Genomic DNA, 13285 nt, shown 5'->3' with positions numbered 1-13285 from the left:
GTATACTTTCTTATACCTCACTGGAAATATTTGCTTTGTCTGCTCTTAACACACTATACATGCACACATCTGCAAGACGAAATATGGCAGGTTGATGCATTTACATGGCATAAATCTACAGTAGCTGTTACAACATGTTTATGTTTATGCTGGGTATTACATTAGTGTGATAATAAAAAATGGGTTAACATTTAACATAAATTCGAGTTATTGTTCTATTAATTTCCTTAAGTAGTGTAAAGTTACTTGTAAATGTATATTCCAGATTTCAAAAAAGCTAATATCAGCTCTCATACCTGCAGCAAGAGCTCTCGTCCAGTCTGAGCATTGCTGAAAGAGGGTGCATTATCGTTCTCATCCAGAACCGTGATGAAAGCAGTGCCTGTAGCGCTGCGTGGAGGGGTCCCGCCATCCTGAGCCACCACAATGAGCTGGTAGCTGGACTGAAGCTCACGGTCAAGGGAAAGTTTTGTGCTTATCTCACCTTTACAAATGTAAGACAGATGAGAGAGACAGATGGAAAAAACAGAGAAACAGTGAGAAAAAAACTATTTCACTGCAGAGGAAATTGTCAGTGGCAGAAGGGACAGATGGCACATCCTGACTTCACCAAAACGAACCCCCACAGTTAGCATGATGCCAGTCTGGAGCTGTGTGTCATGGCCAGTATGTTCAACATTAAGGATTGGTCAGAATAGTCAGCTACTGTAGCTGTACAACAACCACCTGCTAAACCAATGAAGTCAAGGTTTAGCTAAGCTAAGAGAGCATGCTAACAGTGTTCTGTTCTTTAGCATGCTAACAAACAATAAAACAATTACACTGTACTTGCAGGAAATGCGATTGTTTTGTGAAATTAGTGGTTATGGTAATTATTTTATAAATGTATTTCCTGAATATCTATCAGTACATGCTAGCAGTAACTACCAGACTATAAGAATGGTAAAACTCAAATTTAGACAGCTGTTACTTTTTGAAAACTCTATGTTACTCTAGTTTAGTTAAAGCTATTTAGCTCATTTGTTTGCTATATAAAGTACAATGGTCATTTATTATTAGAAAACTACCCTACCCTGCTGAAAAAAACTGCATATGTTGGTAAGGTATGTTTGGATGCTGGTATGCTGTTCTTGCCGGTTTTAATGCTGGTCTTGCTGGTTTCAATGCTGGTTTTGCTGGTCTCAATGTTGATCTTGCTGGTTTCAGAGCTGGTCTTGCTGGCTTCAGTGCTGGTCTCAATACTGGTCTCAGTGCTGGTCCTTACCAGCATCAAGACCAGCATTGAAACCAGAAAGACCAGCTCTGAAACCAACAAGATCAACATCGAGACCAAAACCAGCAATGAAACCAGCAGGATTTTTTCAGCAGGGTAACCCTAAATAATTTATTTACTTATTTTATTTCATTATTATTTAAGCAGGAATGTCCCACTGAGATACAGTATCTCTTCTACCAGGGAGTCCTGGTTAAGGCAGCATAATGACCCCATAATCAGCCAAATTATTCAGTGTCTCAATCAGACTGAATACTTGACTGTTACAGTACATAGTTGTATAGTTTTTCAATCCCTACTCCACACAAACAATACCACAAACCTCTACAGAACTTCTGTTAGTGTCAAGTTGACCTTCTCATTTAAAGACAACATTTTGCACAGTTGGACTGTCTGACGTACTGTCTGCCATATTTGACGCTCACCTGTGTGGGAGTTGATCTGGAAGTGGCGATCCAGATGGAGCAGGCGGTAGCTCAGCCGACCGTTGAGACCAGCATCTCGATCGCTGGCAGACACTCGGCCAAAACCAGTGCCTGCTGGCAGGTTCTCGCGCACTGCCAGGAAAGCTCTCTCTTGGGTAAACCGTGGAGTGTTGTCATTTTCATCCATCACTGACACACGCACCGTGGCACTACCTGTCTTCTTCAACTGTCCGTTGCCTGATGTGGCCAATACAGTGAGCAGGTACATCTCCTTAGCTTCCCTGTCCAAGGCACTTTTCACGAACAGCCAGCCACTGTCTGACACAATGCCAAACCCTGCAGCATCACCATCTGGGTGCAGGTGGTAGGCTAGTGAGGCAGAAGTAGATGACAGTCCAGTGGTGATGCCACCATCTCGGTTCACAGCTCGGACCTGTAGAAAGCGTGTGTTAAGTGGGGTGCTTTCCTTTAGCTCTACTCTGTATGTGAGGCTATCAAACACAGGGCCTTGTCCATTTTCAGCTTGTACGTGGATGACCAGAGTAAATGTAGAACTTAGCTGGGGTGCTCCACTGTCTTTAGCAATCACCTGCAGGTCATAACGGGGCATGGTCTCATATGACAAACTGCCAATTAGGCGTAAATGTCCGCTGTTGCGATCAATACTGAAGGTTCTATGGGCGCTGCTGGTGAACAGGTCAAAACTCAGAAGGCCATTGGGTCCAGAATCACGATCTTCTGCTTGGACCTTGTAAACCACTGTACCCATCCGTGTGTCTTCAGGTAGAATCAATGATTCAGAGGATGAAGGCAGGAAGACGGGTGCATTGTCATTGACATCAGACACCGTAATTCGTACCCTAGTCTGGCCAAAGGCTGGTGGGTTTCCACAGTGTGCTTGGACTTCCAGATTCAAGCTTGGCTGGGCCTCATGATCCAGAGGCAAGCTGGTTCTCAAAGCCCCAGTCTCTGAATCCACAGTAAAATACCCTGTTGGGTCACCAGAGCTAATAATGTAGGAGATATCCTTCAAGACACCTGAGAACCAAGAGGCAAATAGCCAGAGACATGTTAGTTCAGTGTGGGGTGAAAACAAAGACAAAGGGTTTTTTTTCAACACAAGGCCAGAATTTAGTGGATCAAATATCCAAAGCAAATTGTTAAAAACTAAGTGGTGAAACAGAATCAATGATTAATGTTGACTGTAAATGAGGTGTGTACAGTGGTTCTGTGCCTATTTGTACAAGTGGTGCACCATGGTGAAAAAAAACAAAAGGCGTCTTTTAGCCCTTGAACCAAGTCCAGTATGACTGATAAATGTGGGTAAGCAGTGAAGTTTGGATTGTATGTTTAAACAAGTTGAATAAGGATGTGTGACCAAAGGGGGGTGAGGGGTGGAGGAGATAAAAATCTCTGACAAAAGCTCACCCACCATTCTTAGTGCTGGCCCGCACAACACCAACTTGTGTTCCACGCAGGGCATCCTCTGAGACCACAAAGTAGTACTGAGCTTGCTCAAATACAGGGGGTGCGACCAGTCCCGCCACTATACTGATGTTGACCCTGGCATTGACTGGAGCGGTAAGACCCCCACCATCTTGGGCTGAGACCACCATGGTAATGACTGAGTTTGCCTTTCCATGTAGAGCGCGTGACAGTGAAATCACTCCTGGGCAATGCACAACCAAAATAAATATTTCTATTAGGCTGAAAGGTATGTGAATACATCAAACCTACTGAATGCAGAAACTCATACAGGGGTAAGAAAAATATTAGACTTCTGTTTTTATTTAGGCTACAAAAAATAAAAGTGATGAAAAAACATAACAATCTTCTCACCAGTGTCTTTGTTGAGGGTGAAGAAAGGTGAGCTCCCTTCAGGAACAGTTCGGTAGGTCACTCTGCCATTCTCTGCCGCATCGGGGTCATGGGCAGTCACCTTCAGGACGGATGTCCCTGGAGCACTCTGTGTACTCAGGCTTACTGCATAGCTCACAGGGTAGAATGCAGGTTGATTATCATTTATATCTATCAGGTCCACCCGTACATAGGCCACTGAACTTAATCCACCCTGGAAACACACATTATTGAACAAATCAGTTTACATTTGCAGTAAAGAATATACAATAAAGAATACAACAACCAGGTTAAAGGAGACTCCATATCCAAAGCCTTAAAAACAATTGGCTTAAATGGCTATACAAATTAATTTGTAGTTACATTATGCGAACCAAAAAAAACATTGTAACATTTCAAAGACTAGTTCTGAGCAGGAAATAGATTGACTATATTCCCTGTTGAGAACTGCAATCTGCCAAGGGGACAGAGTACACACGGGATACCATTCTTACTGCTAAACATCTTGCTCGCCTGGCATCCCATATGGAGCAAATGGCATGTCAGGAAAATCCCCAACTTATTAAATATTACAAGCTGATGCTCTTTAAGGCCCAGCTGCTCCTGAATGCTCTAATATGTCTGGTGAAATTTCCTTTCTTTGCTTGGTGCTTTAAACACATTATTTAGGCACAAAATGCAAAGAATTACTATGGATGCTCAATGGACATGATCTGCCATACTCACGATTGTTTTAGTCCAAGATGCGATTTCTGAGAATCACTGGACACTTACCCCATCCACAGCTGTGACGGTGAAGTCGTAGTTGGCCGGACCCTGGTCACGATCCAGACTGGTGGTAGTACAGATCTGTCCGTTGTGCTTGTCAACGGTGAACTGAGACGGGGTCACGCTGCCTTGACCAGAGCCCAGAGAGTAAGAGATGGAGCCAAAAGACCCACCATCCGCATCAGTAGCTGTAACCTGGAAGAGGAGAGTACACATTAGATTCAGCCAAATGTCCCAAAAAGAACCCAGACACCATGGTTCAGTGGTATTCAATCACGGGTTGTGATCTTTGTTTGAGCTATCCAGTGATTGTCTGTAGACTGAATGTCAAATAACATAACAATTGATACCCAACCAGCAGATGACATATGTTGGTAGGCCAGATTGGAAAACATATCCAAATTCATAAAATTAGTAATATATTGTCAATATTCAATGTGAATCCCCAGATCTAGTTTAATATTCTATATTTTATACTTCACGACCACTCAGCACTTTCCTGCCACAAATAAACCTGTGACTTCACTGCATTTCCACTACATATTTATCTGACTTGGTTCACAGCCCTTGGCATTCAAATGCTGCTCTGGTGCTCTGTGGCAGGTACATATACTGCGGTAAACTAAAAGTGCACATGGAGAGATCTTTTGCTACACTTGGGCTTGATCAACCAAGCCAAAAAGAGGAAAGCTATTGGCAGCTAGCAGACATAAAGACTTTCACAGCCATGGTGCACTGCTCTGGAGAGAGTGTCAGACAGATAAACAAATGGAGAGAGTGAGAGAGAAAAAGAGACAGAAGGAGAGTTGTGTAGAAGAGATGACTATTGGGGAGTAAATGAAATGCCATTCCATACCAATACAGAAAGCAAAATTAGGTTCAATTCAGCTTCTTTTTCATCAAATAAAAGAAAAAAAACTTGCCATTTACTTTACCAACTACTCCAACAACATTACACTTTGGCCATGAGATGTCTGGAGAGGATGGTGGCTGAAACTGTGCAAACAGACCTTAATAGAATTGAGATCAGAGAGTCTGAGATCGGGTCCTGGCAGAGGCCATGGAGCACGTGTAGGAAAAATAATCATCATGAAGACAAGAAGTCGCAGCCCACAGTGGAGAGATGTTCCACCTTTTAACTGTCCAGGCCCCTGAAGCAAACTCTAATATTTTACGACTGAGCAGGGGGCCACGATATTCATAAACACTGCAGTACCTGTCTTTATTCCCTTCACGTTAGCTTGACAGAAGTTGGACGCCTGAGGCATGAACAGTGAGAGCTTGAGGTAACAAACCATGGAAGGGCGGTTTGACCAAGGATCTGCTTCATGGACAAAGCCATTTTCCATGAAAGCCTGGCTTGAGCAGAGAAAGCTGGGAAATGTCAGGGGGACTTGTGGGTCTCAATAAAGTCTGACTGAAGAACTCTAAAGCAGCACTGTAAGATAAATATTTCCTCTTGGTCACAGCACTGTTTGAAGATGGATGAGAAAAGGAAGCATGCTGGTCACAATAAGCAGTCACATATTTATTATTACACTCAACAAGCCATTTTTAAAACATCTGACTATATGAACTGTGCATGTAATAAGACAGCGGAAAACAATGGTATTAAGCACATATTGTAAGTGCTTCAAAGATAGAAGTCTGAAACTAAAAGTGGGATAGAGTTTCTCTTTCCATCTCCAACAAAACAGGATTTAAATAAAGTGCCTTCTCAGAAATGGGGAGAAATCCAAGCTCATAATTTCTAGAGTGAGTTTGAATTTGTGGTCAGATGCCAGTAATCATGATGACTGATTGAATGATGATCTTTTTGGGTCCTGAGGGTGAACCTGAAGTGCATGCATACACAAAAACACACATATAGTGTACGTGTTCACACACACAGGAGCCTAGGGATTTGGGGATGTACTGTTTAAGAAGCGGTTTGCCTTTGCCAGTACAATAACAGTTCATAAGAAGTTTAGTGGAATCTCAATCTTGACTGAATTATAAGTGGGTCAAAGTGTGCTCGCACTGCTTTTCTCAAAATCTCTGCTAAATCCTCAGTGCTTTTCCTCACCATAACTCACGGAGACATGCAGACTGAGACACGGCAACGGTGCACGAGATGACCTCAAAAGCTACATTTATAAAGAATACATTTTTCAATACCCATGTTATGTGTCTAAAGGAGTTCAAATGTGTCATTTTTGAACCACCAACTTAATTTACAAACACTATTCCTATTGACCTTATTCAAAAATGCGGAAGTGCGCCTGTTATCGCGATTGTCTTAGAACTTCAGATTCAGCGCCTATGGGAGAAATGAGGAATAATAAATGGCTGAAAATGGTCAAACTGCTTGCTCTACAAACAAATGTTTGCATGACTATACAGACCAAGTAGAATAACATAATAAAAAAATATCAAATTGCAACATCAAGCAGCGTAACAAGCAGTTTTTAACGTCAAAAAATGAATGGAAGTGAATGAGTCTCCGCTCGTCAGCGGAGAATAAGGTGAATACAGTATGTGATTAATTGGACAGTCCAAAACTGAAGCCTCCTTTCCAATGCATACGACATTTGCACACAACTGTCGGAATACGGCCCCTTGTGGCAGTTACCCTGAACTTTCAGTTTTGTCGTACACCATGGAAGAGGTTGGATTCTCGCGGTGTCTGAAATAAAGGAGTGCAAAAGCAAGAGCCTTTATTTTCTGTCTTTTGACCATGGTTGAATGAATGAAAGAATACTAGAAACTCATAGACTACAAAGGGAATGTGGCAACAACATAAAAAAATATTACTCATTTATGAATAAAGTTTTTTTAATATATATATATATTTTTTTTATTAAAAAAACAACAACTATTTCTCATCTTGCACACACGGATCTGCTTGAACAACACTGGGATACATCACATCTGGTCGGCCAGTCGCATACAGTCTAGTCATAGGAGTTCAAATATTTTAACAAATTCGCAGCTGAAATCGGATCCAAATTTTTCACGTACGGGGAGGATCGAAGCTCGACGCAGCTCTCAGACTATTCTCCATTTCAAAATGACCTCTGGTCTGGTGCTTGTCGTTTGTCGTGTGCAGTAGAAATGTGGCTTTACACTACTTGTTGAGACAGCAATACTGCTTTGTTCCAGTTCATTAATTGATTCATTCATTTTCCTTCGTCTTAGTCCCTTTTTTATCAGGAGTCACTACAATGGAAAAAACACTCAACTATTCCAGCATATGTTTTACACAACAAATGCCCTTCCAGCTGCAAACCAGTACAGGGAAACACCTATACACTCTCGCATTGACACACACTCATACACTACAGCCAATATAGCATATTCAATTTACCTGTCTGCATGTCTTTAGACTGTGGGGGAAACCAAAGTACCCGGAGGAAACCCACACAAACACAGGGAGAACATGCTAACTCCACACAGAAATGCCAACTGGCCCAGCTGGGACTCAAACCAGCGACCTTCTTGCTGTGAGGCGACAGTGCTAACCACTGAGCCACCATGCCAATTTAAACCAGTTGAAATACTCAAAAAATAAAGCAAAACAAAAGTGCTGTTTAACCAACATAAATAATTTATTTTCAGGGTGTGATAGCGAGACGAGTGTGAGAATACTGGACATGTTCTGGAGCCCTCAACTGAAAAGATGCTAGCCATTCTTAGCGAGCCAAGCGAGACTTGGCAAAGTGAACTGTTACTGCAGAACAAGCCAAAGGAATCCGATGCTAACTTGTAGAGTTTTGTGGTTTACCCGCCATTCCTCTTGACTCCTTTTTTTTTTTTTTTGGAAAAGAAACATTCGAGTAAGCGAATATAAGATTAATAGGGAGAAAGAATAAGCTTGTCCAGGTCTCGTTAGTTTTGCTAATGCAATGGATCTCGTTTCACAGCATTGGGTTTTCTCAAGGCTACACAGCTCATTTAGTGGCTAATGTATAACCGAGAGACCTAACTGATGCTTTCCCAAGAGAAACTGCAGCGTATGACAATGAACGTTTTGAGTGGAAATTGAGCACCATGGAATGGACATGCTAAACTTTTACTTGGATGTCTGTAATACGTCTGTCAACAAGTCACTGACTTGAAGTTACCTACGAGTTGGTCACAGTATCACAGGATTGCATGGTACATGATTGATGGAGAACTGCAAAACTGTGTGGGATAATTTCCATGCAAATGAAGTCCAAGATCTACGATCTGAGATATGCAAATTTGTTAAGTATAGTTCATTTAGCACGCAGAACTGCTTCATTTAATTCTGTGGCATGTTCCTAGTCAAACAAACCTTCTTATAGCATTCAGGACCAAACATCTGATCAGGAAGCTTTCGCAGCCAAATCAAACTTTGCAGCTGACAGAACAGTTTGTGAACTTGCTAACAAGCCAATCAGAGTCTGTTTGACAAATAAGCTTTGGTAAAGCCTGTTCTGTACTACTGATTTCTCAGTGAAGACATCAACAAACATAACACCAAAGATATCGCAAATTACATCACTTGAACACAGACGATTCCCTGAAATAACAATGGTACAAGACAGCAAGTTGGTGTAACTTGGCACTGGGGTCATCTGGAGAGACGTCTTTTACACAAACTTGACATGGCGAGAGCACAGTGGTGACTTTGCTTAAACAACAAGAAACCCACAGAGTGATCCAACTGAAACAGCGTGATCTCACGCAAAAGAAAAGCTCAGTTTCAAACATTTTGTCTTCTTTGCAGCCAATGTCAAAAGTTTTGAAAGCTATTGTTATTTGTATTAAGCTTACAGCAAGCTCAACATTTGTGAATAGTGGTTTAGTTAAATATAAACTACAATGGGTAAAAGCACATTACATGAACTAACAAGTTTTCAGAATAGTTAACTCGCAAATACTAATTGCATGACTTTAATTATTTGCTGTACAAAAAGTGGAAGGGGAGTAGTACTGTAAAACCACTAAAAAGGATAAAAAGCATTACGAAAGTACTATAATATCAGTGCACCCAATAAAATGCACAAAAGTTACAAAGCTAACAGGCAAAAAACCTCACTGATTAAACGGTTCACCTTGTATCTAACATAACATATCAGCAACAGAATTCTGTAAAGCATATAGAAGAAGCTAATGGACAAAAATATTATTTATAACACAAATCAGCTGGGTCTTGAGACAAAAACAAAAACATTTTTATTATGTATGACTTCAAAACTGTTCAAAGTAATAGCAGTGTGAAGTTTAATGAGACCATACATTCCTTGAGAAACAAAAAGTTACCCTTGATGGCCCTTTATTGTGGATGGTCAGAAATGTGACACACAGTACTCAGGTACTGAATTCAAGCCTCTGTACTTCATAAAAACAATGAATTATGGTGGTGCAAAAGCATGGTATTGGAACGTTTTTCATACTGCGGCTTTTTATGTCTATTTATTGTTTAACAGGTTACATAGGCAAGTTTGAATAAATCTAGTTCTCCATGTTGAAGAGGCAATAGCTGCAACTAGTGTTTAAACAACACACCCTAAACAAATGGATAATCAAGCAACAACTTAGTTTCTGGCAAAAAAGGATTGAGGTATTGAGTGGCCAGCTCAATATACAGACCTCAACGCAATTGAAAACTCATGCGGTGACATTAAAATGCATTTTCTGACAAAAAAATTTATAAATCGAATAACTTGGCTGAAATACCTGTTTCTGGATGTCAGAGTCTTACATACAAGTATTCCAGTTTAAAGAAAAAAATATATAGATACTGCTATTGTTTTAAACAAAATAATATTCATCTTATTTGAAAATAACAAACACACAAAATTCATAAAATCTCTTTATACTTTGATTTGAACTTTTGATTTGATATTATAAATCTAGAAGAATATAAAAGCTATTTAAACACACCCTATGGGTTTTGTAAATGACATTCCATGCAGTGTGTAACACAGCTCTATGTGAAGTGAAATATCTAGCTATGGCTTAAATCTGCACCGTGTTTAAAACTATTTCTATTTATCTATAAAAGAGTCAACTCAGAGTGGTTCAAATTAATCGCTGGGGTAACTAATCTTTAGCCATGTCAGCGTGACATCAATATGGAAGTCAAGCCCCGCCCATTTGTTGGCAACGCAGACCCGGGAAAATTTAGTCCCCCACCCACAAACACTATAGCATAAAAAGAATAAGAAGACAAACACTGTAGCAGATCCTGGTTAAATGTCATGTATATGCTGTGCTCTGAAGTGTGAGGGAAAGCTAGTGTTATTTTTTCCTACCGAAAGTTGAGGCTATGAAGAGTCAGTGGTTAAAGTTTATTTTTGCAAAAATACCACAGCATTATAGCCCCAGCCTTTTGCTGTGTTCTCGTCTATTTTCTGACGAGTGCTTCAGCAATCTACACACTTACAACGGAAGATTCGTTGGCATTTTGTTAAAGGAAGGATCAGAAAAGACTATTGATACATGGGTCTTTGTCAGAGCTTGACAGGAACTTTAAAGTACACAGTTCATGGATCAGTTTCTTCCTTCATTTCACAAGTGTAAGTAACTTAAATGTAATTGCCTCCATGTTTTCTCTAGCTTGCAAAATGTGTATTTCAATGTGTTTTGTTACTTTTATCTGCTCTACTTGGGTTGTACTGTATCTGGTTAACACTTTATATTCTAATGACGCGTCTAAAAACATGTTAAAAACATAACACGTGCACATAATACCTCTGCCGCTTGTCATTGCTATGGCCACCATCATCTGTTCCTACACACCAGCGGCGGTCAAGTTTTAAAATAGTTCAGCTTTTGCCATTAATACTGAATGTGTGTCATGGTTAAGAGAAGAGTAATATGCTGTTGTTTAACTGCATTGCTTTAATATACTCCTGCATTGGGCTCACACAAACACTCTACACTCTGACTACTTCAAAACTGTTAATAAGCCGTGTTGGGAATTTCTCCCTGTCTTGTGCTGACCGCAGTCAAACAATCACAACAGACTGGCAGTCAAACAATCACAACAGACTGATTTAGCGAATATTAGCATAGCGCTAACGAGGGAATTGGGAACAAATGAATCACTGAACAAATCATATGGAAGTCGTAGGGATGATTAGGTAAAAATAAATTCATATTATAAGACAATAAAGGTGTTTTTGACCTTGCATGCATATCAGCCTGTTGTTGGAGACCCCTAAAACCAAAATGTGACCTTTTTAACGCATAATAGGGGCTCTTTAAATAAATATTAGCATATTTTATTTACTTAAGGCACTGCTGCTTTGTAACCCAAGTGTAAAATAATGAAATGAATAAATTATGTCAGGCCAGACAATTGTGGTTAAATTAACCAACCGTTAGTTCTTAAGTTTATAAACACAGGGTACAACTCCTGTCTGAAATCTAGAGTTTATATCAAAAGTCTCTCGGTGTAAGCCACAATATGGCTTTCATATTTTCAATCTGGTGCTATATCTCATTTCATACCATAGCGGGTGAGATAAGAGATCAAACGGAAAACAGCACATTCTTTTCTCAGAAGGAAACTTACATACAAAGCCAAGCACACCATAAACATACTACGCTCCCAATAATTTCAATACAGCATTTTATTGAGGCTATCATTCACATCACATGACTTCAGACAGACAAAAACAGCACATTGATGGACGACCCCCAAACCCACGGGAGCAAACGCGCGCACACACTGACTGATGGATAAATACAAATATGAAATCAGGTAGTGAGAAGTGCAAAGAGATGTGTGCGACTGACAGACAGCGGTGAAAGGTGACTGAAAGACATGGACTGATATATATATTGAAGGACATACTATGAGTTATTACAGCTGTTTATTGAGCGATCACTCTCATTCTCTTCTTGGCATCACTTTAGAGAGTTGAGGAAGAGGGGGAAACAGGATACCTCCTACTACTCTCTGGCCCTGTTGACCGGCAGCCGAGTAAAAGCCACATATCCCTCCAGCTCATTGCATCCACAGATCTGAGGCGTTTGACATGCAACAAGTCCTGCCTGATTAAGCCCAAAACTAGAAATATAAATCCACCAGTGAGCATAAACAACAACTAATGTGTGAGTTCAAGTTGTGGATTTGATTTGATGTTGGAAATGAGAGTATTATAAAGCTGTTTACAATTGCATTTCCATAGCAATGATCCAGAAAGTGAGTGTGTCAAACAATCCAAAAAACAGAAAACTAAAACAGAACTACACTCTTAAAAGCAAAGGTTCCAAAATGAATTTTTCAAGTGATATAGAAGAATAACCCTTTATAGAGGGATCTTGAAAGAGCCACATTGTTTCCGAGTGGTATTTCTGTTCATAATCTAAAACAGGGTTCCCAAACTTTTTAGCTCGCGACCCCTAAAATAAAAATGTCAGTGACTCCTGACCCCCAATATTTTCTGAAGCGGTCATATTTATATAAACCAAGTCTATATAAACCAAGTATGACAAGTTTATTTATTGTATATTTCGGAGAATGCCATTTGGAGTCTATCTTCCATGTTCAGTTGTGGCCTGTATATATATTTTAATGTACCATAATGTAGCTGGTGCCATAAAATCAATGTGCTGCATCGGATGCTTTTACTGTGTCTTTAATATAAAGTAATCACCTCAGGGGTCACAAAAACAATCGAAAGACTGATGGCGTTTTATTTGCATGTTGTTTTTTCAATATTTCTTATTTATTTTGTTGTTCAGTAGGTTATGGATAAAATGGTCATTCTAATAGTTTAATAAAATGAAATAGATTTTTTGAAATCTCCAAGCGACTCCCCTCGTTATCCTGTGACTCCCACTTTGGAAACCACTGATCTAAAGAGCCTATTTTCATTCTAAAAATAAACTTATGTTGTGATGCTTTCTGGACTGTTTTTTATTACTTTTTCTGGCATTTACAGAATCAAATACATTCTCTGAATGTTTTTAAAATACAAAGTGACAACTCAAAACGGATTTA

General features: G+C 39.9%; 1 protein-coding gene across 1 annotated transcript in view; it reads right to left on the bottom strand.

Annotated features, from left to right (window-relative positions):
• dchs1a (dachsous cadherin-related 1a) overlaps positions 1-13285 on the bottom strand; it is a 201063-nt gene that overhangs the window by 47377 nt on the left and 140401 nt on the right. The window contains exons 3-7 of the mRNA XM_087284281.1: positions 4330-4518; positions 3538-3769; positions 3131-3367; positions 1699-2736; positions 297-484 (exon numbers count right to left, since the gene is read on the bottom strand). Of these exons, the coding sequence (XP_087140407.1) occupies positions 297-484; positions 1699-2736; positions 3131-3367; positions 3538-3769; positions 4330-4518 (1884 nt within the window). The remainder of the gene's footprint in view (positions 1-296; positions 485-1698; positions 2737-3130; positions 3368-3537; positions 3770-4329; positions 4519-13285) is intronic.

The sequence above is a fragment of the Danio rerio genome, chromosome 15 (genome assembly GCF_052040795.2).
Source record: "Danio rerio strain M-AB ecotype USA chromosome 15, GRCz13ab, whole genome shotgun sequence".
Lineage (NCBI taxonomy): Eukaryota > Metazoa > Chordata > Actinopteri > Cypriniformes > Danionidae > Danio > Danio rerio.
The sequence above is the reverse complement of the archived record's forward strand: the minus strand, read 5'-3'. Positions and strand labels throughout refer to the sequence as shown.